At 37.6% G+C, this 27,885-nt stretch overlaps 1 protein-coding gene across 1 annotated transcript in view; it reads right to left on the reverse strand.

The window, feature by feature from the left end:
* NRXN1 (neurexin 1) overlaps positions 1-27,885 on the reverse strand; it is a 723,763-nt gene that overhangs the window by 82,127 nt on the left and 613,751 nt on the right. Inside the window, exons 20-21 of the mRNA XM_067292993.1 lie at positions 22,743-22,832; positions 20,988-21,307 (exon numbers count right to left, since the gene is read on the reverse strand). Of these exons, the coding sequence (XP_067149094.1) occupies positions 20,988-21,307; positions 22,743-22,832 (410 nt within the window). The remainder of the gene's footprint in view (positions 1-20,987; positions 21,308-22,742; positions 22,833-27,885) is intronic.

A 27,885-nucleotide genomic window follows, 5' to 3' on the forward strand; every position in this document is an offset into this window, starting at 1 on the left:
CATCACTATACGTTCACTGGATTTGTATTATCTGGAGTAGTTATTCAGAAACAATTTATTCAGAAACTCAAAACTGTGCCAACATAAGGTAACTACCGTGTTAAGCTCAATGTGCAAAGGAAGTAAGAGACAAGTCCGCAAGCTGACGTAGGACAGCTGCTGCTCCAGATGAGCCAGTGCACAAGCTTCACAGGCATGGGATATGACATGAGTTTTCTCTGGTCAAAAATATACACACGCTTGAAAACCTTACTTTTCAGTAAAATCCTTTGAAAACATGCCCATGCCAGTTACGTGCAATGTTGAATCCAATAAACTGTCTTATGTGCCAGATGTTCGCAGTTTAGCCGTTGTTAAAGTTCTAACAAATGAAACTGAAAACATCAGCTGAAATGCTTAAAATAAAATTTAGTGTATGCAGACAGACTTTTCAAAAGCAGCTTGTTTTCAAAAACTGTAGGTAAATATGAAGAGGCAATGGTTAGAAATGTGTTTTTAGAGTCTTGGGAGATCTGGATCAGACCCTAAGCTGAGAGCTGTGAACAACAGATAATGCCTGAGGGGGAAAAATGAAACTATGGGTGGATTTACTGTATGTAGCTTGATACAGTGAAAGCAGGTGCAGTGACATGTCTTCATTATTACTTAATCTTTCCATCTCATAGATATGGGGATTGGGACAATGATGGGGAATGGAACTGTGGTGCAGAATACTGAACTGAGATAATCTAATTTACTTTAGTGTCTGCATCTGTATTCAAACTCAGCTGCTCATGAAGCAAAACGAGCTACTACACTTTTGCCCTCTTTTAAACCATTTTTTGTCTGTTTCAGTAATTTAACTAGGCATACCAGTGAAAATAAATGCCAAAACAGCTTTGTGGAAACCTTCCTCTCAAAAAGCGCAGAAAGAGCACAAAAATGTGGAAAAAAGAGCAAAAAGATGAAAACCTTATTTCATTCCAAGAATGGACTGCCTGCATATAAATTAATCATACAACACAGGGATGGGGAGAGCATATCTCCCCGAAATATAATTGTGTCATGTATCACAAAACAGATTCAGGGCACATTGTGGTGGAACTGAGCATAAGTGACAGCAAAGGTGCAGCATGGTGGCAAATGTGTTTATGATCTTAAAACATCAAGATTTGTTGATAATTATCTCCATAGAGGGAAAGAAAAATACCTGCAGGACTTTACAGCACCCGCTGTCAGCTGATCTATGGCACAGCACTGACAGTGTATGTCATTAATGGTGAGGGAGGGAACGCAACTTCTCTTCCAGAGGAGGAAGGACACATCATCATGCTACAACATGAGAAGTAATGCAGGAAGAGGGCCTGATAAGCGGGAGGTCATAGAATCAGACAAAGATTAAAAAAAAAAGAAAAGAAAAGAAAGCAAAAGACTTCGGGTGATTTAAAGAAAACAAAATCTGTTCTTTTATACTGACAGGTTTGTATATCTGACCATTTAAATTGCACAATACTGTTTTAGTTTTTAGAGGTAGAACAGAGCCTCTGTAATGGAATTATAACGAATGTCAAAGAAACGAATGTCAAAACAGTAACAAAATCTGCCGTGCAGTCTTGTACTAGGACCTCAGAGCATCTTCACGCAGTATTCAAAGAAGAGATCACCAGCTGCACCTGGCCCCTGCAAAAGTCAGTTAGTGGAAAGGAACAGGCTCCTTTGCCCTACTTTACCTAACCTGCACCGAAGCCAAAAATGATTTTGCTCCCAAATTACACCACTATTTTCTTCCCACAGGAAAAACAAACCAAAACCAAATCCAAACCAAAATCTAAGTAGGTAAGCTGCCAGAAGCAGCTGCTGCTCCCCACAACTTTTTGGTGGGGATGCAGTAATTCACCACACACCACTTATACCCTCCTCATCTTGCAAATCACACATGGTAAGGAAGCCTATTCATACCCGAGCACAAGCGAACCCAGAAGCTGCTGTGAGTGTTAGCAAAATATATATTATATGTGGTCTCTTCTTGCCTCCCTGTTCAGTCTCTTGTATGGGAGATGGGCTTCCTGGACAGGAAATTATTAGATTGGAGCCTGAGGTTATTTCTTGTCCACCTACAGGCGTAGGTATGGTTAAGTTTCACTTTGGAGAAAACTTAACATTGGGTATCCTTAGTACCCAATGCCTTGACAGCAAGAGATTGACCTAAGGAATTGCTGTCACAAGTCTTTTATGAAGTTTTTGGACAGAAGGTTTCTCCATTAGTTTTTTTTAAATTCAGTGGCTGAAAACTGAAGGCTTTAGACTGATTTGTAAGAGGCAATTCCAGATTTACAGTTGTGCAACAGAGAGAAAAATCGTGCTTTGAGGTTGGAATTCTCAATATAACAGTGGAGTTCAGTTAAGCTTTTGAGTTAAGAAAAGTAAAGGTAAGGTCTCAGTTAAATACAAGTGGATGCAATGATTTCTTTGTGTAGAGAAAACAATGTATTGGCACGCTAGCCAGTTTGTATTTTGCACTTGCATTTCCCTCAAATCTCAGAGCTACTTTTCGGCACAGCAGGCAGTTAGCTTGCCCTAATTACTGCCAGGGAGGCCCAGATGCTTTTGTCAGCTCTTCAAGCAAAGAAAAAGATTACCAGCAGACAAGCCAACTATAGGCTCAAGGATGGTTCTTAACAGGAGACTTGTAAAAAATCCACTAATACTTATGTTCTCTACTGAATGAGCAAATTTAAACATGGTATAAATCTGAGATCAAGCTTGATTATTCATATACAGGATTATCTTCCATGCTGAAGGGACAAATACAAATGCAGTCAATTAAAAAGAAAGTTACTATAATGAACTATAATGAAACCATTTTTATGGAATTTGGCAAGATATGATGTACTGCCTTAAGCAGATATAAACCCACAGCACTGGCCTTTCAGTTGAACATGCCTCATCTCTGCCTGCTAAAAGGAATGGTTATAGCAAAAATGATGCAGAACCCGCTTTCACTCCCACCCATGTGAAGGTTAGAAGTCTTATTGACTTCAGTGGCAGAGAAGGTTCAGGTCCAAAGAATGCAGCCTTTTAACTATACAAAAATTCTGAATGAAGTAAAAGCAATTACTATTTTCCACATTTTGAAATTATGTGGCAGATCCTCCATTCTCTTGCAAATTGAATTTCACAAGCCTTCAAAGCAATTCGGCTTAAGCTGGAAAAAGAGAGTCAGTTGCAGCTTTTTATCTAACAGCAATGGGGGAGGCCAGTGACTGTTATCACTGATTTTAGCAGCTTGTTGAAGCCAGCACAAATCCCTTATCACTATACAAAATATAATTACCTTTCCCCTCCCTTCACACAAGAGAAGGAAAAAACCCCTGTGTGCTTGAAAATTAGGACTGCAGCTTAACTTGAAATAGTTTTTTTATGTTCAGCTATCACGTAAGATTAAAAAATGACAGTCCTGATTAATGCAGTTCAGGGTTCCTGCAAATGCACGTTGTAAATCTGTAACCATTTATTGACTTATATGGTGAAATGGGTCTGTGTCAAATACGGCTTTTAACTGCAGACGGGGCCTCAGGAGGCCTGAGTTCCCCCAACTCCCTGTCTCTGCCTATTGGCGATTCTGAGTAAGTCACTCCGGCTTCTGCATCTCTGCAAAACGAGCAGAACAATCCCGTCTCCTTTGCAAAAGGCATGGAGACACTGACTGGAAAGGATCTGTTAAAAGGCACATATTATTATTATTGCCATTATTTTGTTAGGAGTATGATTCCATTTTGAGTAAAAAAGAGCATTAGAAAAGGAGGATAGGAGGGAGGATAATCTTGTTGCCATAAGAGCTCCTTAAATCCCTTCCGTCCTAGAAATAAGCTAGAGGAGTGCACGTATCCATGCTGGCAGAGCACCTTTGATGCCCCAGGGAAGCCTGGCTGCCGTCGCCTGCCTCTCTAGAGGACTGCAGGTCTCCTGCAAGTCCTGTGCCACATCTGCCACCCCCTTGGGAGGCTCGGGTAACCCAGGGCTTCCTGAAATGTCACTCGATGCCTGTGTTTAGGCAACTGTGTCAAGTCCCGCATGACTTCATGCACTGTTCAAGTACTGAAAATACCTGAATTTGAAAACTGCTCAGCAAACTTAGCACACTGCCTGAAACGGCAGAATAATACTCAGGAAGGGAAAGTTTTACCCCAGTGCGAATCTACTGACATTACTCTCAATTTGTCTTGTATAAATGAGCATTAAATTTGGGCGTAAGTCTTTGATGGTCTGCCTACATCATAACACACAATATTGCCTCCCATCTGAGCAGTCTGCGGTTAACAGGGCTGACTGCAAATCAAAGGGGTTTGCTGGCATTTTGCACATTGTTCATTTGAAATTGTCAGCTCAGTAGCACCTAATTCTTTTTTCTTACAGGGCTTTATCTATCTTGGTGGCGTCAGCGGTTGTATATATTAACATCCACACGCATACCTTTACTTAAAGCTTCTGTTGCTCATCCAGCCAGAACTCTGTTTCCCTAATCTTTTGCGTTCTCATCCTTAACTTTTAACTTCTTTTATGCTTCAAATGTACTGTTTGGCTTGTTACAAATTTATATATGAAAAAATAAAGTGATGAATGTCTTTTGAAAACAAAGTCTGCCTCCGAGGTAGCAATGTAGAAAGAATTTTATGACTGAAATTCCCCTCTCAGCTACGCCAATGCACACAACCAAAGGCAATAGAGTTGTACCACTATGACAGAGAGAATTTGGCTTAATGCATGAAGCACTCATTAAACAGTTTTGTGTATTTAGCCAAAGTAAAGGATCTGTTACCCTTTCATTGCTGTCAGTTGCGGGTGCCAGGATAATACACATTTCTGATCCGGCCCTCAGAGCACATTCATTTGTATTCAAGGCGAAAATTTAAAAATTAGCTACTTGGCTGCTTTGAATTGCACGAGGGCATTTTGTGCTCCTTTGAGAAACAGCTCCTCTCAAGGAAACAAAAATGTGGGGGGCTATGGCAGTACTAAGAAACTTGACAGCACAGCTCCGGGCATTTTCAAAAGAAGTTCTTCCTCCCTAGCCCCCGAGGCACAATCTCCTCTTGGTCAATAGTGACCACAAGTAACTGTGCGGTATCTGCTTAGTAACCTGTGTGCGCTCAGCTGGTATTTTCACTCCAATTCCCAGAGAGGAAACACAAAACCTACCCCCTTCTGCATTAAATGACAGCTGGCTGGCAGTTTGGGCAGTAAGGACTGACATGAGTAGCAGAATAAACCACATTTATCCCAACTCTCCTTCAAAACCTGCACTAGGAACTTGGATAGAGGCACGAAAGTTTTTACTGAGGAAAATTATACCAAATTGTACTGAACTGGGCATAGTGGGCCATAATGATGTCAGACCTGAGGTCTACTTTTATTCATGGTTGGCATATGCATGTTTTCTGTGCTAGCACCTAGTAACTTCTTCAGCTTCACTGGGACTGTTCTGACTATTGGATATTCTAGGAAGATTAATTTATCTCCCAAGCTGGATACTCTCAAAATGTCTTCGTTGTCCAAACTTCACCTTTATAAAGAAAGGGACCTTGCAGGTCTCAAATACCTTCTATTCACAACCCCATAGACCACATCTCTCCCACAAGAGGTTATATAAAGGCTTTGTGGCAAATAAGGCAGCAGAATACATAGAAAAACAATCTGTAAATTATTCATGTATTTGTAACCATCACTAGTATGGTATGGCAACTGGAAAAAAATGGGAGAGAGCCAAAGTATTCAGCCCTCTTTCTGTAGATCACTGGTAAATGTTCCATAGATCACTAGTAAATGCTCTGTCAGACATGAAGAACCACAATTAAGAGAATGATGGCATTAACGATTAATGAGCTATTCAAAACTGCCGAATCAGGTTACATTTCTATATGCTGTATCACCTGTGGATGAAGTTTTGCAGAATGTAATTCACAGATTACACAACTCAGACAGAAATAAAGCAATTCACTCATTTCAAATTTTTGTTACAAAACAGTGGTTCAGATAACAGAATCACACTTCATATCACATCTTAATTAGATAAGTGAAACAAACCAAAAATACTTCCGTTGTAGAAAATGAATGAGAACCAATTCAGATTTTACCTTTATTCAGTCCTAGGCTAAAACAGCATTGGAACTGGCAGCATTATTTCTAACTTGGTTGCCAATTCAGGAAGAGACATTAAGCATCTGTTTAAAACCTTTCCAGTTCCAGCATTTACTTAAGTATGTGCTTAAAACACACACATTTAAACACCTACTTGGATAGGACTACTTCTGTGCGCTAGGGCCCAAATGTATCATCTGAAAAATCTCATATGCCTTATTCATTAGCATTAGATTTTATAAAATTTCTTTTTATGCTAATGAAAGAAAATAAAGTGATTTCAACTACTACAGTCAATATCCAGACAATGCAGCATTACAGTTCTACCTTACCATTAGCATTTACAAATAAAATCATGCTCATGCTGTGACTTTCATTCAGGTCGCTGCATTTTTGTCTTCTCTGACCAATGTGGAGGTAAGGTCAGAACATCAGTCTAGAGTTTTACTCTAACTCCCTATTTTCTTGTGCGGCATACCCCAGACCTTCCTTGTTACCTAACTGAATACAGTTCTATAAAGTTTCTTGATTTTTTTCCCTTGGCTCCATATGCCTAGGTCCTACAGGTACGGTTTCTTACTGATGAATATGCCTTGCCAAGACTTCAGAGTAAAAACTTGCCATTTGGTTTGTTTTCCTAGTATGCTAAACAGCATCCTAAACTTTTCAAAGAATTCTGGGGAAACTGCATGCTTAAAAAATATATTATTTAAAATGAGTATCTGTCTTCAGAAAAGCAGACGACGCCAAAGAAAGAAGCAGCACCACGCTATAAGAATGGCCATACCAGGTCGGATGAAAGGCTCATCTAGCCCAGTATTCTTTCCTGACAATAGCTAATAGCAGATGCCTTGGGAAGAGCAAAGGAATAAGGCAAGCATAGAACAACACTTTCCTAGAATACTCTTCTAACCTTCAACAATTCACAGCTCAGACTTCTCATCTAATAAACTGAAGACTTCTCATCTTATCATCAACATGCAGGGATATACTTTACATAAGACAAATGGTATACTTTACTCTGATGTTGACAGGTCTACAGTAGCTGTTGATGAATAGGAACAATATGTAAGAGAGGATCCTGCTATGTCCAATACCATATTTAATACATCTCCTTTCTACAGTACAGTGATGAGAAACATACTTCCAGCTGTCAAAATCGGAACACTGAATTTGACCAAGAACATCATCCAGTTAACTCCTAATAACAAAGAAATATGGAGGCAATGTATTAGTTCTTCTGCTCACTATTATCATACAACACAGCATTTACCCCTGTGAGCTTTACTAACATCCCTTGAATAGAGCTATTTTCTTCACCACTATCAGGGTCTTGCAATTCACAAATCATTTAGACCTATTAGGTCATCTAGCCCATTTCATTGTCAATCCAGGATTTAAGAGTGGAAACCACAATATGCCTCTTGTGATATTCTATACCAAGTTAAAATTGAGCATAACCATTTTATGGTAATAATGCTTCTTAAACATCTGGCACAACTTTCACCTACTAAGATTAACAATTTTACTCTGTGTTCATCATTATCATTTTAATATTGCACTAAAAAGAAAATGAAATTGCCATATGGTGGAATTATCATGTCAGACATCTGCTAACTCCCTTGTATGGAAAAACAAAGCACTTTAATATATTCAAGGGGTAAGCAAGCTGATAGCCACTTTTAATAAATGAAGATGTTAATTTAAGTACTTTGCTCCACATTGTAGGATTTTCTTCAAATGCTTATATTACATGTATAACACTGAAATAATATGTAATGGTCTCTATTTCTGAAGGGACCCATAGCACTATAAAAACTATTGCAAAGGTTTAAGTGTTAAGGTCAGCTAATATTACAAAGAAGGTACTGCCGCAACAGATTGGTAAAGCTTTTCAGACAGTTAATTGAAAATATTGGGCTGATCACATCCATTTGCAAAGTTATGTCTAATTAACTGAATATTATCCACCAAAACATTTTTAAAACATCAGTCTCTTCTGAATTGTCATTTTGAAACAGTTTCGTTTTCAAATTTGCCTGAACTCAAATATATACAGAACTATTTGTATTTTCTAGAAGGCAACACACACACAGCTACCATTGCTATCCTGCACTATTTCATGCTATACAAAAGTATTGATAATGTTTAGGTATTGATTAAATCAATTAATTAGCAAGTCCATCACATCTAGAGAAAATGTATTCAGACTGTAGTACTCCATACCTCTGGGAGCTTGGAATTAAATAACTAAGACTTAGTATTAATGTAAGGAATTATCAGCTTTACTGAACACGTTCAGTCTAGCTGAGTCTCTCTAAAGCATTAAATAAGACTCCCAGACACTTAATCCTAGTGAATTCATGGCCTTGTGTAAAAACATGGAGGCTGGATCTACACTACTTTTCCCAAAGATATGATCAGAAGTACACAGAAGGAAGCAGAAATATTCTCTTACAGGTTTATTCTTATTAATGCTAGCACATCTGTGAATGTCACAGGAGAATCTGGATAGGAAAAGAAAAGCAGTGGATCAGCTCGTGAATCTGTTAGTCAGTGGAGTCAACTATGGCTATGCTGACATCAGAGTCTCACTCTTGCTATTCCCAACATTATCACAGCTCAGCACAGATACTAATACCCTGCTTTAGAAACTTGAAAATAATATGCAAGTGTCATTTAAAATATGTCTAAGTCCATTTATTCTGACCTCATCCATTTTCTTAAAGCACAAAAATGTCAGAATAAATGTGCTTGGTATATTTATAGTGTTATGCTGGGGGCTGAACAAAACCTCATGTAAGCTGATGGGCATTTTTCACCAACCCTGTCAACCTGTTCAGTCTCTCTTCTTGACAGAATCCACCCACAAAACCCCAAACATTTAGTAAGTAGCTAGATTAAAAGATGTAGCAAAATAATATAGTTCATTATACCTTCAAATGTTTTGTTCCCCACACAAACTTTTCTTCTTCCTGGATCTGAGGGTATGTCAGCACCATGCAGTCTCTTTACACAGACTTCCTCCCACCGCACTTCTGCTCTTACCAGAACTTCCTCTGATTTACCTGAGAGGAGTTTTCCTAAAGCCCGGTATTTCCACTTCCAGGTTTCCACATACAGACATAATCCTTAACAATCTATCTGAACACATCAAAGCCATTAATAGATTTTATCCATACCCCACCATCACCACATGGCAGGGAAATACTCAGTTAATTTACAAGCGAAGGGATGAATTGGAGGAAGATGGTATAAGTTTCCCTAGGTCAGGAAACAAACCTAGGTCTTTGATTTCTCTTTAGTTGGTCAGTATATCATCCCATCCTTCAGACTGGATTTTAATGAAAAGGCTCCTATTTCTCAATTCAGATTTATGTGCATTTCAAGAAGAGAGAAGTATAGTTAGATCTGTGGGACAATTTCAGTTCTTCTCTTCCTTTTCCTCAATGCAGATGCCCTTGTGTGTTTTCTTGTTCTCTCTTGGGAGAAATTGGTGAGTCTCACAGGTTTCTTCCTTAAGTCATTTCAGAGAATTTAGTGTTAACCTTTCCATTAAAAAATTCAAATCTACTAACTTCATCCATATATACGTGCATATATAGACTAAAAAACCCCATCCCACGAAAAGGACATTTCAACAGAGAGTGGTTAAGAGAAAGGAAAAGCATGCAAAGATATTTTGCATGCAGGCAGTATATTATTACTTAAAACATAATTTCAAATTCTCGACTTCCTAGAACTTATGAAATAACATGGACACATAAATACAAGAGAATAGCTAAGTCTGAAGCAATACCATTACCTATACAGAACTTGTGTATCAGCTGTGAGATCTGGATGCTGAATACCAAACGAAACCATATACTTAAACACAATTTCAGCCAACAGATTAAATGAATTTAATAAAAACAGACATAAGATGTTGGTACTAACTACAGGGGGAAAAAAAATGTTTTCTGAATAAATTTTCTATACTAACTCATTAATGAACATAGTCCCAAGAGTTATGTCATTAAAGACAGTGATCTGCAGTCTATGAAACAGGCATGCCTGTGAATGAAACTTTGCTCTTAAAAGCATGAAGTGAGCAGAAATGCTTCACAGGTTTCCTCTGCACTCACGTTTAGAGGAAACCTCAGTACACAATGCAGTTACCCAACCTATGTTTTGAAAAGTTCTGATGCATGTTTGACATTTAAGAAAACACAAAAGAACGTACTATCGTTTATGGGCCCTTGTCAGTCATACATAAAAGCATATTTAACACTAGGACCTGCAGTAATTAACGTGCGAACCACTCATATATGTATAATATGGAAATGCTTGCCACCATCATTGGCACCACATTTACTGCTGCAGAAGAACTGAAACTTTACTGCAGTATACTGGGGGGTCTGCAAGCATAGCACCATATTTCAGCTATGCTTTATTAGTGGTAGCTGCCTTCTCGGAGTTTCTACCACTGGGAGAAGAGACTCCCACCTACCTGTCCCTCAGCTCCTACGAATCACACACAGAAGTAAAGAAAGAGTTTATTATGATGTGCACTCCAAAAGGAAATTGTGAACACCAAGAAAATAAAACACATAGTACTGCCGTCATAGACATTCACCAAAGCGAATGGTGAACAAAGTTCTTTGGACTTACCACAGCTTCAGTTAGTGACGAGGGGGCTGAATAACTATTGCTTTCTTTTGACAGGAGAACAGTAGCTCTCAGGAATGACACAAGGATTTCTGTAGTGCAAGACTACTGAAAATAAGTAGTCACTGTAAAGCCCAAACCTTTTCAGTTAGCTAAAATGTAGAAAAACGCTTAACAGCTAGCTAAACGTACAGTTATGGGTCACTCTATCTACAACCTCCTCTTGTTCCAACTGGGTAAAACAATCCAATTTCAGTTTAATCCTGATATAATGAGGTTTGTTTAGTTTGTTGAGAGGTATTGAGGGGGAACAGCTGACAGATACAGAATACGAGACAGAAATAAGCACTGTTTAATATGAGAGGAGTCTTCCAAAGAAAGTGGTTTGAAGACAGAGTCTTCTGAAGATGAGTGAAATGTTTCTCATACAAAAATCACTGACTAAATTTGGGTGTGAGTAGGAATAGCAACCATTAGATACCATGTGTCATATTATGCAAATGGCTGTTTTTGAAATATTACAGTGCTAACATGATATGAGCAAAATATTAGAAAAAAGCACTCTATGAAAAATGTGGCTATCAAGATTATGTTCTCTATTTTGACAATTAAAATTCACCATATTTAAAAATTGCAATGGGCCAGAATTTGAGACTGGACGATACCAATTTGGATTAAAAAAAAAAAAAAACATAATAAAGCGAAGTTTTTAATAAATGAGTTTGGTCACTTGAAAATGAAAAAGGCACAAAATCGAAGCTGCAAATGGCCTTAGATCCTTTTCCCCCAAAGTGAATTTGAAGAGCAACTTTGATTTGCAACCAATTAATCAACAATGTAGACAAGCGTCTTTAGGTCTCTGGATGCTAACAACGTTGTAATTTAATTTACAAACATTTTTTCCCTTTGCATACACACTACGGGGTGAACTTTCAAAGCACTGCTTAAAGTTTTAGACAAATCCCACTGGCTTAATAGAAAATGCATGGCTTAGTATCCTTTTAGAGGCACTGAAGATCTATCCCACTCAGCTTTTTCATTTAACAACAACACAGAAAGGATGTCAATGGAGACGTGCCAGCGAGAGGAAGTTCCAAGTTTCTGTTAATTCTTTAAAACTCTTTTGCCAAGTCAGAATAGCAATTCACAAAGTGAAAAAGGGAAGGTCCCCTCCATGCTCCTTTTCAGGTAACATCTGTAAAAGGCTAGACTTTGTACCATGTCTAGAGTGACCAAACGTGTAATACACAGGCTGGATGATACCTCGTGCGCCTAATCTGTAGCAGATCTAAAGATAAACCAGGCCACTTGGACAGGCAGAAGTCTGTCTTCACTGGACTGTATGTCACATGTGAAGTACAATTGCTGATTAGGTCTGCACATTCCCCAGAATGCATGAACTAGCAGGGCATTTTTATACCTATTATTTCCCAAGGAACTGGGTAAGATTTGCCTTTGGTGGCCAGCATGCTACAAACTGCCTACAGGATCTGTAACTCTCTAATGCAGGCTAACCACAACTAACAGAGATTCTTACTTTACAAGCTTGAGTGAGAAGAAGCAGTGGTTTTACGGCAGAAATTCTCTATTGCCTGTATAGCTAATGACAATACCTATTTGGGAGTTCAATGGCAAGCCTACATGCACAAAACGACATGTATATTTCAAGTAAGTAACTTAACACATTAGGGATATTCAATTTTAGTAACTATATATAGAAATGACTTAGGGTAAGATTTTTCAAAAACACTGATGTAATATATGAATACCAATGAGTTTGAAGGAACTTTTGAAAATCCCATCCTAAACACACATTCACTTTGCTTTTCTTTCTAATCTTTGTTTTTCAAACACAAAGAAAACCAGTGGAAAACGTGGCTCTGCAACATGCAGCAGCAGACCAGTAGAGCATCAGAACTCATGCAATAGCTTCCTGTATGAACTTAATGCCTCTGAAAGGACGGAGTTGACTGAATTGGCCAAGGGATTCGATACTTATTAGGAAGGATAGACAAACAACCATGGGATCACATAAGCCTTGCTTGAAAACAACAAGCCAATCAGCCAACCCAACCCAACACAGGTGCGCTAAATACTATATCTCTAAATCTACCCTATTTACATAACTTCAATGCTTCAAGTTGAAATACAACATTCAGTATGCAAATATTCTGCAGGAGAATGGGAAAATCAGAGGTGATCAGATAGCAAATACTAAAACTTAGGAATTTTAGTGTTCATGGTATCCTGTTTTTATTTTTAGAGATGCTACTTGAATGTCAGTATTAACAATATTTTTTTCTGTTTAATTGAATGAACTAAAATATAATTAGAAGAGACTAAAAAAAGCAGAGATTTAAAAAAGCAGGTTTTAAACAAAAATTCATAAAACACTCAATGGTATGGGTTTGTTGCTTTGCTTTATATATAAGACCACTAGATCAACTTTAGGCCAGGAAAACAGCCCTTGCCATGTTGTCCACATCAGAGGTCCAGAAAGTCAGGTGGGCTGCTGTAGATACCATAGAGAAAGGGGCTGGGGGAACGTGGCATGGCAGCTAGCATTGGCTATCGAGTTAGGAGCATCCCAGCAGCAGCTGCTATCCACCCTTCTGGTCCTCCTTCTTTGGAGAAGATAGTCCCATAGGGCAGACTATTCTTAGACCTCAGAGGAGCTCTGAGCCACCTCAGCAAACAAATTGAGATGTAATCTATGTATGCTTCTTTCCACCCACATCAACACTCCTAAGGAAATGAAGAATGGGAATATGTCAAACTCATCTTCAAAGATATCTAAATGTGTCTGGTTATTGACATGCAATAGTTACATATACCAAATCTGAAAATTTGGCAGTGGCAAGTAAGGAATAATTATGGTGCCAGACTATACAACAGTTTTTTGTTTTTTTTTAAATGAAACATTAGTAGTATTTTCACATCTTTTCTTACCTTATAATGTAATTTCAAAGCTTTAACCTTGCTTTTTCACACCTTTACATACTTGCATTTATTTTTAAGTATCGCTGACTCTGAAGTCCCTGCATTTTTAATGCTTGGTCATGGAAGTATCACAAAATCCAGGTAATTTTCTGTATTTAACTAGTTGTAACATGCTTGTAAACTTGTGTTCAAAAACAGATTCTTGTCATGGAATTTCTTTCATTTATAAAAGTATCTGAAATTCTTTATATAAATGCTAACCATGAAAGTAAGAAAAACATTTTACCATGTGTTAATTCTTTTCTTTTTTAATATAATACAATTTTTTTTAGGGTTTTGACTTTTACAAAAAGATTCACCAGCAACCAGAGGAACGCAAAACCACCAGAGTCCCTTAACTAATTAGACAGGGTTTATTGGCTTTTTGTATCATCAGAGTAGCATAAACAGGTGTAGGTTGCAGATGAGCCCTGACCGTAATTTCTCATCACGATATTGTTTGAAGTGGTTGTCTCACAGCACTGAAGGCTGTGCGGTAGAGGTGACATCTCTGGTGTCACAGTGTCCTTTCAGTCATTCCTCTATGCTCCTATCCCTGTTCCTTCAGCAATGCTGAGCTGGCACATGGCCAGAATGAGGCATAAGCAAAAGGAGCCTTCAAGCCCTGATGCCCCAGCAAACCTTTAAGTAACAGTGACCTATAATCGGCTGCCGACATGTCCCAATTATTCACATTGCACTTCCTCATTATGGCCCACAGGACTGCTGCATGCAGATTAGCCGCAGGAGAAAGGCAGACCCCCCGGCACAGCTCAGCCCCAACATATGCAAAGAATTTTCAGCTGTCTCTGAAGCTAACACAAGTGTTTTCAGGATTTTGCAGAAATAAGCATGATATGAATGACTATTAGTGTCCCAAAGTAACCTCACATTATTTCACAGAAACTGAGCTGTTTATGTAGTACTATCTATAGTATAAAGCCGTAAGAACCAGAGAAAACAAAATTTGATCCTTAGCTTATTTACAGACCTATTTCTTATGATGCTGTCCATGCACAACGCTGCAGTTTAACTGTATGGATAATGTGAAGTCCAGTAATTCCGTAATTCATATTCATGGATCAAGAAAGGTCTAATATGGACAAAAAATTTCTTAAACTAGAAAGTTTTCCTTATTTAATAAGCAAAGAAATATATTTAAGATTACATTACATTTCACATATATCCTTTAGGTAAAAATTGGAAGTTTGGTAAAGACATGCTGTATTTTCCATCTATAAAGCAAGATTCAGTCTTTTTTGATAATGCAAAACAGACACGTCTGAAGTGTTAAATATTCAATCATACCATTTCAGTAGCTGTTTTAGAACTGAGTTTCCTGTCCCACAGCCTACATTATCCACATGTTCGTAGGGAAAACTAGAAGCCTAGCTCCCTTGCACTGATCTGAAAAACTCAAGCCATTGATTTGTCTAGCTAGCTGTCTTTCTGCCTGCAATTAAATGAACACTTGAACACTTCCACAACTGCAGTGCTTGTATACAGATTCTAGTGCAAATGAGATTTATCCCTAACACTTGAATTCCCTGGGTTCTGTCATCTAGAAAACATGTATGACCGTTGAAGTTGATCACTGTGATATTTGAAGCTACGGGATTCATTACACACTAGTGAGCATCTGTTGAGACAAATTCTTGCGATTTTCCAGATCCTTAGGGAAGAGCTTTGCCCACAGGGGCCAATGAGTTGTGGACTGGTTTGGGTGAATGTCCAGAGGAAAAAGTAGTAGCAGTAGAGAGGCACAGAAAGCATCTACCTCCTGCAGACAATATAAACCATACAGCAGATAATGTTAAACTAATGCATTAAAGAAAGAGGGGTGGAGAATACTCTTCCTCCTATTAACTACATTGATTTCATGATTAATGTGCCTCCATAAACTATATTAACATTTACTAACCTGCATAAAAGTGATGTACTCAAGCATTATTTTAAAAATTGAACTATTTCTATGGAAAACACCCCTATCTTTTTAAAATGCTTCATTTTAATTGGCTGGTAAGGTGCTGAGCCTAACCTGTCATTAGTACTGCTACAGTGAATACCATTTAAATCCATTGCTTCAATACATGTAAAGAAACATATCCTTTACCTGATGCATGCCCTCCAAGGCAACTGACCAAATTTCAGTGCATCAATTTAGTGTGAAGTCAATTTAATTCTGCTTGACCAAAAATCAGTGCCTATTGTTCCAAAACAGGCAATCATCACATAGCATATTGCAACTGCTGGTTAAATGGCTTAGTGTTATTGATAAGAATCCACTTTGATGAGAACAAAGAGGACTGCCAGAATCCCTTATAAAAAATAAAAAAGCTATTTAGCACACAACTTTCATAAATTGTTTCCAATGCATGAGAGCAGGGGCTGCGGTATGGATGGGTTGTCATAATCAGATCTTTAGAAACAGATCAGAAATAAGCATATTATTCTTGATTTACTATCACTTCATTTATGATTTCCAGTTAATATAGATCCACAAAGCCATGCCAAAGAGATACTAAAGGCCTGATTGAACTATCCTAATTCAGGCAAAACCCATACTCAAAGTCCTTTTGAAGCCTTTTTGCTTCTGCCAGCTCTTGCAGTTTTTATTGCAAGCCTTGCAGTACTTGATGTTTTGCTTAACATTCTGGCTCCTGGAGTTACATAACATGTGAGTTTCCTTCTTTATCTTCAATTTTTAAAAAGTGTCAAAAGTAACAATGACAAAGAAAAAACTTAAACTGTATTATTTTGCTGAATAATTTCATGAAGTGGATGATATTCTTAGGCCAAATTCATGATTTCTAAGCCCCAGTGCATATTTATGGCTCACCAAAAGTTGGCAATACATGCTTTCCCTTAATAGTAGTCTTGTTCTTGAAATGTGTTATGCTGGGGATTTCTTTTCATGCTCAGTGCGTGAATTTTCACACATTTTCATGCATAGAAGAAAGCCAAATTTTGAGAATGTCTTCTAAAAAAATAAATTATGTCTCTTTAGTTACACTTCAGAAGAGGCCAGAGATGATAAAAGCTGGGAACCTGCAGGCCGCCTGGCTGTGGGAAGGAGGGGGGCTGTTGTCTCCCATGCAGCGTGGGGAAGTCAAGGGGCTCCCTCGATGCTCAGCTCCAGCCCTGGTGGCCACCGCTTCTCCCAAGTGCCAATGGTGAAGAGCAGAGTAGAGAAAACCTCCCATCCACCGTCTAGGTTCTTGTTGCGCACCAGTCACCCAACTGGGACAAACTGGGCTGCCCAGTCCTTAAATTGCCTGCTCCAAAGAGTGTATTAGTCTACACAGTGAGCCTACAACAGGACAACTGCTGCTCAGGAGCGGCTCATTTCAAGAGCCTTGAACAAAAAACAACTAGTAAATTATTCCCTGATGGCTCTATCTCTGCATGTAGCTTGTCACACTGAAACACCTCACTACCTTTTGTACTTCCCTCTTCCTCCCACCTAATAATTTCCCCTCCTCCTTTTTTTTTTTCTTTACCTGATACCTTTTGTTTATTCTGTAAGCTATTTGAGGCAGAGGCTGTCACTTCCTATGTGTTTATGCAGTGCCTTGCAAAGGCTGACGGCTTGAGATGGTATTAGAATCAGAGAGGGGGGTGGGATTTTCAAGGCACTAAGGAAAATTAGGCATTCACCTACCACTGACATTCAATAGGCTTTGAGTACCTTTCTCCCCTTTGAAAATCTACATTTACAAGTATAATAATTAAGATGTCTGTCATCACCAAAACATCCATTGTTAAAATATGACACAGCCTCCAAGTAGAGAAAACCTTCATTTAGAGCAGAGTTACTAACAAAAAGCATTTTTTTTCCAGAGGCACTAAGACCTCATTTGTCTAGAATCATGCACAACAGTATTCAATATACATTGTGGAAGTATCATGTCTGTCTTGTTATATCATTGCACTAGTTAGCTATCCGCTGAGAAGCACTCACTCGAATTTAAGCACTAACACTGTAGCTTTTTTAAAAGAACATTTCCTATAAACAGAGATTTAAATGATCTTCTTTAAGTAAGTATTGTAATCTTTAATTGAATTCAAGACCTCTCCAAATGGAGCAAACAATCTCTGACTGATTACATCATTTGCTTCTATTCTATTTCAGACATGCACTGGTTTGTATTAATGTAAGCTTTTTTCATTAGCAATTGCTCTTCAGCTGCATATTTGCTTTAGTAACCTAATTAATGCCAGAAAGGTAACTTTTCTTCTTTTGCATTACAGCCTCTCAATGTAGTTGACACTCTTGGAGAGATTATGTATAAGTACAAATCAGAAGAATATTTAAAGGACAAAAATGAAACAAAGAAATTAAAAGTACATTTTCCATGAGATGGTGAGTGCCTTCATCTCCCCCTGACATCAAGATGGAATATGATTACTCAGCACCCAGCAGGACTGAGCCTTGGGACTCCTATGGGTCACTAGCACAGAAATTATTACATGCTGGTGGAATAAGAAAACAGGTATTAATGTAAAGAAGAAATTATGTCCTTAATTTGATTTAGTAACTTCCTAGGTCTGAGTTTGTTGCATGAATAACATAGCAATCTCCAGACAAATTTCAGCTTTGACACTGTGATTTTATCAATCTCTTCAAATCAGATCACAGGCATGATTGCAAGCTATATTCCAGTGCAGTCCCTGAATAACTGTACAGTCGTAATGACAACACAGATCCTATGAGGTAGAATATTTAGCCCTAGCTAAAGTAAACCACTATGGATTATGAATGCTCAGTTATAGACTCAGCACGCCATGTGCTGTAACTGCACTAAATATTAGGCACATTTTCCTCAGAAGGGTTAATTTCAGGCTCTTAGCTACAGAAATGGCCCTACCAAGCTGTCTTGAATGGGCTGCACTGAGGACTTGCAATGACAAGGCTAACAGGTGAGGGAGGCTGATCTTAACTTCTGCCCTCTGAACACGATTTGCAGAGGTGCTGTGTGCCTACAGAGGCTGCTGGAGCTGGGATGTGCCAGCAGCTCTGGATGGGACGTACTCAGCTAAGCCAGGCAGGGATGAAGGACTGCTGTGGTGGCACTGTGGTCACACTGCTCCAGCGGCAGCGAGGTGCTCCAAAAATGCGTACGCACTCTGATAAAGTTGGTATGAACCTTATTTCATTTCTGGAAAACAGAAAATCTTTGGAAGATCTTTTTGCCTAATCATCTGTTTTCCCTCTTCTGAAAAAAATGACAACTTGCCATAGTTAGCTTAAGAAACCCTTTTTCCCCCAGAATGCCATTAGAACACCTTCACAAAAAGAACTTCAGTGGCTAAACATCCAAACCAGGGAATTAAACATACTGGGGAATGTGCCCAGAAACTGAGGCCAGCAGGCAAAGCAACTGTATCAGTCAGCTCCCTTAGCCCACAGATCACACGAGGTGCCAGCTGGGAATGGGCCCTCTGACTCCCAAGTTATGGCTGGGGCTTGAGAGACTGCGAATTGGCAGAGGCCAAAAGCACACTGTTAGAACAGTTTAATTTAGTTTTACATTAATTTATTAGCATTGGTTTAGTCTAAATTCTTCCTCATTATGAGGATGTCCTGCACTTTTAGATGCAGATCTTCCTCTGTGCAAATTTGATGAGTTCTTACATTGCATTGTTGTAAAATACTGAGATCCGACTAGCTGGATAATAAAGTGGGAGACGCTGTTTAGAAGAGAACTAATAACAAAGAAAATTTATGCCTATTTTACTAAAAACACTGTAGCTTACTATGACAAGCGTTAAAAAAAAATGCAACCTATGCTACATAATGGATGCTATTTTTATGAGGCAGCCATTTCCACATATCTCTAGTTGGGTTTTAGTTGCCTTTTTTTTCCTTTCCTTTCTCATGCACCTTAAGTAAGCAAGTAAAATTGCATTAAATTTATGTTTATTTAAATATACAAGTCAGAAATTTTTAATTTAAATGTTCTGCTTCGTTTTATAAGATAAAAATGATAATTTTTACTTTTACATCACCACAGTTTTCAGTGTGATATAAAGTGTAAAAAGCTACTACAGACAGAAAAGCTGAAGCATCAAGTTCAATGCCCTGATCAAATTCAAACAGTGAGTTGAGGTTTTACACAGAAAACAGGCAACTTAACCCCAGCCTCCCAGTCTAATCAGCATGTTCTCCTCCATTCCTGAGGAAATTAACCTCATCCATCACGTCGTGCTGCTGTTCCTCCCTACGGCCTGTGACACTTTCTTTGCTCCTTGTCCTACTTCTGGATCTCAGAGCAGAGCTGTCATGGCTTAATGGCACAGTGGGATCACAAGCAGGCGTGTGAACCAAGCGAACACAGGAAAAGTTTTTGGCAGTGTACATCTTTTTTTCTAAACATTTTAAATGCAGAACAAATGCAAAAGAATCTTCCCTGCCACAGAAATGGCCTGTTAAGTTACAGGTTTTTAGAGCCCAAAGTCTCAATGCTGTGACTCAGGATATCCACAAGTTAGGCATTAAGGTACTTAATTCACTCACCCATTTTTCCCTCTCCTTTTTCAGATAATTAAATTCCCCCATATATTATACAGTGATCCTGACAAAACCTGAAAGTTCCTAAATATATCACTAAATTCATGAGATGTAAATAGCCTCAAAAAACAGTAAACAACAGTCACCGACTTGGAGCCCGAGTCTCACAGGGTGCACAACACTCAATTACTGTTGTAGCTACGGCCTCTCCCGAGGTATTCTGCCTGGGAAGATGCTCAATGATGGGACTAGAGAAAGTGCTAATACTCACTTTTCCAGCCTCTGCCAACTTTCTGCCTTCACACCTCCTTCCTGTTGCCTCTTCAAACTGGCTCTCATTTCTGTATCTCATGGATAAACTCACCGCTGTATTTCATTACCTCCAATTCCCTAAATCCTTCATTTCTACATTGAAACTAATCAGTGCTACCCACCAAAGGAAGAAACGGTACTTAAAATTACACAACGTGATGAAGATGGATAACTAGGGTACTTCAGGATGATAAAAATCTGAACAGGTAGCTTTGCCTAATTTAGAGTAACAGCAAGGTCCTCCCTTTCACTCTAACTGCTAATCAAAATCACATCCACAAGCAACTTACAGTACAGAATTTTTATCAGAAATACATGTGTTTCTCCCATAGGAACAATTTCATCTGCGGAGTGAATGCAATGTAGGAGGCCATACTCAAAGATGAGAAAACGTGCACAAAAGACATGAAAGCTGACTAACCTGACCAATAGGTTCTTTCGTCGGGGTCTTTCCTCTTCTAACGGTGCTCGTGGCCAACGTGGTGGTTGTTTCCATGACTGACGTTGACATCTCAGACTGCATCGCTGTGGCTGTGGACTCAGTTGTCATAGAGGAAGGCACTTCACCAACAAGTCTAACATTTCCTTCTATCACGATGTTGGCATCATTTTCGGCTGCCATATTCAAAACTTTCAAGCCATTGTAGTAAAGACCAGAGAGCTGGCCTTGGAATGGATGGCCACGTTCCTTGCCTCCAATTTTTATGGTTGCTTGGCTATTGAAGATTGTGAGCTGACGCCCTGTAAAGATAATATTATATACATGCAAAAATGTTGACTGTGAACTCTATACTCTACGAGGATGATAACAGATTTTCATGGGGTGAGTAATGAGAGCAATAAACTATAAGAAAAGGATTTGACTCATAATTCATTGCTTTTTAATGAGGTGTCCATGAAATGCATAAATTTTGAGAGTATCTCCATTTTCTTAATTTACCACATTTTTGGATTTTTTGCTAAAAGGCCAATCAAATACATTTGTAAATATGTTTATTACTACAAATGAAACCTTTCTCCCTTTTACCTGAAAGCAGTGTAAAGCTTTTGGGTGTGTGTCAAGAATACCAGGTTTCTAATTCCTTAAGTTTACTTTTTCTTCAAGACTGCCAACATTTCAAAGATTTTTCCATGCAATACAACATAGGGACTGCAGCTTTTAAGTATGTACATGTGAGTTTATGTATGTATACACATATATAAATATATATATATACACACACACACAGAGTTTATATATATGCAAACATGTCATTGTTAAGTGAATTTTAAAGAATGTGTTATGCGATAATCTGTCATAGCTATGTATAAGTGAATAAAATATTTACATTTTTAATTAAATGTTTCCTTTTTGTATTTAAATGTTTATTTTCCTTCGTCATACACACTGAAAAGAAACACATGGTTCACACTGAGTATCTCAGAGGCAGAGAATTCAAGAATAGATGTCTGATTGGCTTTCAGCAAGGCTATCAATTAAAATAAAAGATTTTAGATGTAAAAGCGGCTTCAGAAATGATACACATACCGATGGAGAAATCATGGCACATTTCCATTAAACAGAGAAAACCTCAGCAACAGTACCACTCTTATTAAATAGAATAGTCACTTTAGCAGATTGGTTTCTGCTCATAAAAAGCATGCACACAACTTTAAGTTCTGTTTTAATTAGTGTTTGTTCCAAAATCCCCTTAGAAGGTTGCAAACGTTAAAGGGACTTCATTTTGATTGGCAATTCATATTGCCCACTATTTAAGATACCTACAGTTTAAACAAATTTTTGTTTCAGGACCATAATGAAGATATCATAACTACATATATTTTTAGTTAATAATTTAGATGCTGGAACATGTAATATAATCTATGAATGATTTATAATTTTTGGTTAATGTTTGCTATGAGTACCTTCATAGATTGAGTTAGTGGATTATATTTAACAGTCCCTTTAACCTTAAGTTAACAGGGTAAGATTATTAAACAGCTGGTACTTCTAGAAATGTATAGAAATTATTATACAAGGTATGCAAATATTACTCTATATTTTACTTTTTTAAATTTGTTTTTAATTTAGTTTTACTGAAATTTATTTTTTATGTTTATTAGTGTTACAATGAAGTACTACTTGGTTATGTTCAAATTATTTTTTTATTTGAAGTTTTAATCAATGTTTTTTTACCTTTGTCGAGTAGCCATTCATCAACTACTCGACCAAGTCGATATGGAATTCGCTGTCTAGCAATCGCCAGGCGCTCGTTATCATTGTTTCCTTTAAAGTTTAAAGAGACATTTCATTGGTTAAAATCTGTAAGGTCAAAGGTTAAAAGTTAATACTTAAAGCTTGAGCTATACAGTTGCCACATGATTTTTTGAAATTTGGAATTTTAAAAAGTGCTACCTAGAACATTTCATGGTTCAGACTTTTCATTCATTCATTTATTTTATTTTAGCAAACAAAATTATTCCTATGTTAATTGAAAATTAGAAATCTGCATTTGAGCTAGGTTATTAAACTTATGTTATAGACAGACCCAAAAAACAAATTTAAACATCATAGAATGGCTTTACAAAAAATGATCATTGACCTCAGGGTTTTGTCTGTTTTGATGTTTCTTATTAACTAGTTAAACATGTTCAGGTGAAACAGGTTTAATTTTTCAAAAGACATCCAACCTCTCACTCCAGGTTAGTCATTTAAAGAAGAACACAAGCCTTAATCACCATCTAAGGCACACTTACTTCTGCTGTCTAGAAATAGACCTTCCATAACTTATTTCCTAGTCAGAAAAAAGACATTCTCATTCAGATTTAAATAAATTCCAGAGATTCAAATATATCGTACAGAATAGATCAAGGTATCCACCATTTGTACACTCTAACGGGACATGTTGACAATGTCTTTTACCGAAGGAACACCAAGGCTTTGACAAAAGTGACTTACTGAAAGGTAACCTGGTTCTGAAATGTGGCAGGGTTTAAAAATTTAGTAAGAGGCCATCTTTAATGGTGTTTCATAAATTAAGAGCTACCTAGAATTCAGCAATACAAAACACAAACTTGGCATATTTGCAAACTGTATCTATTCTTAGTCTGTGCAGAGAACTTTGATTGCTTACAATAAAACAATGAGAGAGAAAATAAGGCCAATATAGTCAGAAAAATCAGACAACCAGGAGCAATTAAAAAATTGCTTTAAATATCTATTTCCAATTACAGATTTTTGTCTTTTAATGATATAGTTAGGATCCCTCAGAAAACCCTCCAGGCATTACTGTCTTCTATTTAAAACATTTCTCAGGAGAATAGTAAACCTAAGTATTTCCTTGAATATACAGGTTTTTGGTGGTGGTATTATTTCAGACCAACAATACCTTTTCTTTCCATTGTACTGGTTCGTATTAGTTAAGAATCTGAGAGATAAGAAAACCCAGGTGAGTAAAAAGCAGCCATTCCTAATTCGGGTCCCAAGCCACAGTCAATCTTACTACTCAAATGTGCAAATTCTCTTTGACTTCAACCAGCAAACGTCCTATATCTGCAGTGGAAATGGTAAATAAAGGACAGCGTAGTCCACGTAGTGCTCAAGAATACATTTATTTGAGCTAACAGGATCCTACTGCCAATTATCAAAACAAAGAATTATCAAAATTCAGGAACTCAATCCTCTAGTTCATCAGGCAATTACTACTGATATCAGCAACACAAGCCATACCAGGGTAGCAGGAAAGGGTCTGTACTGTAGCCCCCAGAAAGAGCGAGAGCAACAGCTTCTGTTCCAAAAAAACAGTGTTGGTTTCATGCAGATACTTTTTCTGCAGTGACATGGACTGTTACTTACCCTATTTCACATCTCCTTCATTTGCTTTAATATGGACATAGTTCACTATGCCAGAAGCCAATATATTTCTTTGGAGAAATGCCCTTTTCCTGTCCACTTTTCAATATGCCATGTGAATTTCTATATGCATTAAAAAGTGTGCATGTGTATCTATAAAAATATATGCATATATATTTTTTCATACTGACATTTTGCTCTACTTTCAACTTTCAAAAGCATTCTGCATAAAACAATATTTTAGGGAAGCTTTTCTTCTTCCTTTCCAAAAAGCAAGCATTTAGAATAAGGCTTCAGAACATGGCCTTTGTGATGTTGTGAGAATACAGAATGTCCTAATTTTTTTTTCCCTGTTATTGTCCTTAAAATCACAGTTCTTCACCCTGGACCTGAAACTGGCTCCTTCACATCTGACAAACTCCCTGTGACTAAATGGAAATTTGAGAAGTACAGGAAAAATGTTAGCGATTTCATGTGATCAACATGGGAAAAAAGACAAGTAGATGTGGTCCGCCATGTTTTTTTTTCTGGATTTTATCTTCTGTTGTTAAAAAAAAAATTATAGCAATGGGTTAACAATTGACATTCCTTGACAGCTGGTTATGTTTAACACTTATGTCTAGCTTTTCAGTAAGATTATACAGCTTTTACTGAAACATTATCTGTTGATTCAGCAAGTAAGTGAGAGAATGTCCCATTTCCAAATGGCTTACTTAAAACAAATGAATCATGAGGTTTTGTTCTGTTTTTTTTTCCTATATTTAAAAAAAAGAGGGGGGTGTCATCTCCTACATCATTTATAAAAAAAGCCTAAATTGTTCAAAAGAGGTTTTTGAGCATATAGAATTCATTAGAGCAATGGAAAAAAAAAATCTCATGGAAGTCGATCTTCAGATTCACTGCTTACCACATGATACCTTGCGTAAAAAAATGCTCCCCAGAGTGCAGAAGAATCATGAAGTTGTATCAGAATGAAATGAGATTTGCAACTTCATACACTGGGAAGGCATCAAATGCTATGCTGTTGAACCAGCCACTGGGCATAAGCTAGGAACAGTTGGTAGAAGGACGCCCTGTGGTCACCAAGTCTAGCTCCCTAATACTATGGCTTGCCTGTACTATAATTCTCTTGCTAACACTGGATTCATCCTGGACCAGGTTTCTTGCTCCCTCCACTTCTACTTGGCAGCTGCTCCAAGGCATCACTATGGTGACTGTGGAAACTCTGCTGTGAATTACCAGCATAAATTTAGTCCTGGCCAGTTTATACATTTCTTTGAATTATTTCATTAAAAAGTCCATACAGCGTATGATTTTTGAGAATACTGCACCCTATTATAATGCAATTCTATCCATAAATTATGTTTTATCCTACGTGCAGCAGTCTTGTACCACTGGGAGCTAACTACAAATGAAAAGCAAGAAAATAGCCATTTGATTTGTAAAGGTTACACAAAAAATAATTGCTGATTACATTAGTCCATCCCTCATCAGAGAAAAATTGCATAGTCAAATGCATCTCAATATGACACTATTATATTAGCTTAAATTCTTCTAGTATATAATATAAATGGAAGGGCTAGGAGGAAATGGTGTGGAACTTGTCCAACTTCAGTTTGAAGGAGAACATGTAAGTTTAGAAATAAATAAAACTAGTAGACACATAGGTGACTTGAGCACATTCAAGAAATTTGATATCACAGAATTAACAAGTACATTAAAAATAATGGAAACAACATCAAAGCAACAAAAATCCTATTATTACGTTGTGAAAACCACACATCTTTTCAATAACTGCCTCTTCCTGAACAGCTGTTTTGGGTCAGCTACAATAAATCTGTATAGGCTCACCAAATTCTGTAAAACTATATGCATTTACTTCATCCGGTGATCTCATTTCTTGTAGGGAAAACAAACACCACATACTGTTTTTTTTAGGAGTATTCATTGCACACTTTTCATGATTCCTTTTTTTTAAGCTATTTTTACCAATATAGTGAACTATAAGGAACTTCTTCAGTAAAAATACTTTCAGGAATGTTACTTAAATATTTTCATACTCTAAATAAACTTGTGGCCTTGAGATTTTATTTCTCTAACCTTTATGAAAGATTAAGTGCTTTGGCATGCATGCTTTTCAAGAGTAATTCAGAGAAAACAACTAATATGCGTAAACAACGATATGCCTAAACTTTAATTGTAGACAGCTATGTGACTATCCAGCATGACACTTCTTGGTTATATGGCTGAGATTTCTTTGATTAAAAAAGCTGGGTACAAATGAATCACTCAGGATGTGCACTGTGACACTGTCTACCCTGACTGAATTCTAGATGGCTTCATTCTTCTACCAAATAGATAATATTTTGTCACAACACAGCATTAATTCTGTATGAGCAGAAAGACTTCAAGGGAATAACAATAATTTCAAGAATCAAGGTAAGCAGAGAGGAGCAGCAAAGGTCAAATCTTTGAGTCGGATCTAAATCTTGTGGTAAGATTGAGAAGAAACAGTCCAAAACAACCTTAATCATACCTTTATATCTATAGGTCAGCTGGGACAGACCAACTATGTGAACTTCACTAATATGTATTTTATTCCTCCTGATTTATTATATTGTCAGTGCTGGAGTGTAATTCCATTTTGTTCTCTGAAATAAAGGTGTCAGTTATTGATGTGAAATAACAGCATCCTTGAAAGAGAATAAGTAGAAGGTTGAAAATCGAGAGTCTGTGAAGAACAACCTAAAGACTAGAGAATATTTTCTTTGAAACAAACCCTTTAACAGAATACAAATTCACCTTGTTAATCCTAGTGATCTGTTAGGGAAATAAATAACACAAAATGATGAAACCAAGGTCTATCACCATTTATAAACACCGCCCCCCTCCAATTTTGCTCATCATGATCCTGGCACTGCTGTTTCTGAATCATGACCCTCTTGACATCAGCAAGAGTCTTCTCAGAGGAAGGCAGAGACCCATATCATTCCTCCAGATGCAGTCAGGGAAGAAACCTGACTGAAAGCAACTGTGCAGCACAAGAAGATGCCACAGAGGCTCTGTTGTACAGAGGCAAACAACCCTTCTGTTCCCAGTTCACAGAGTGTTTCATGGACCAAGCTAGGAAATAAAAGCACAATCTAACTGGTGCTTGGTAATAGCCCATAATAAAGTTCTTTCCAATCATATATTAATTACTATGTACACACACATATATTTATGTTAGAATAAACTGAAAACATACAACTTTGGTCTAAAATTTGTATAACATGATATTGCACATGTTGCCTGCCTCTTCCCAGTAGAAGAGGAAGTGATACTGTAAGTGTTATCAACTGCAAGCGCAAACGTCTATACAGCTTGCACACGTAACACTGGTGTTCGCACTGGCTCCATTTCTTGGCTATACATTGATGCTTTCAGTGTTGTCACAGTCCCAACATAAATTGGATGTTAACAGTATGATAGACTCGGACTGCAATGA

The sequence above is a fragment of the Apteryx mantelli genome, chromosome 3 (genome assembly GCF_036417845.1).
Source record: "Apteryx mantelli isolate bAptMan1 chromosome 3, bAptMan1.hap1, whole genome shotgun sequence".
Classification (NCBI taxonomy): domain Eukaryota; kingdom Metazoa; phylum Chordata; class Aves; order Apterygiformes; family Apterygidae; genus Apteryx; species Apteryx mantelli.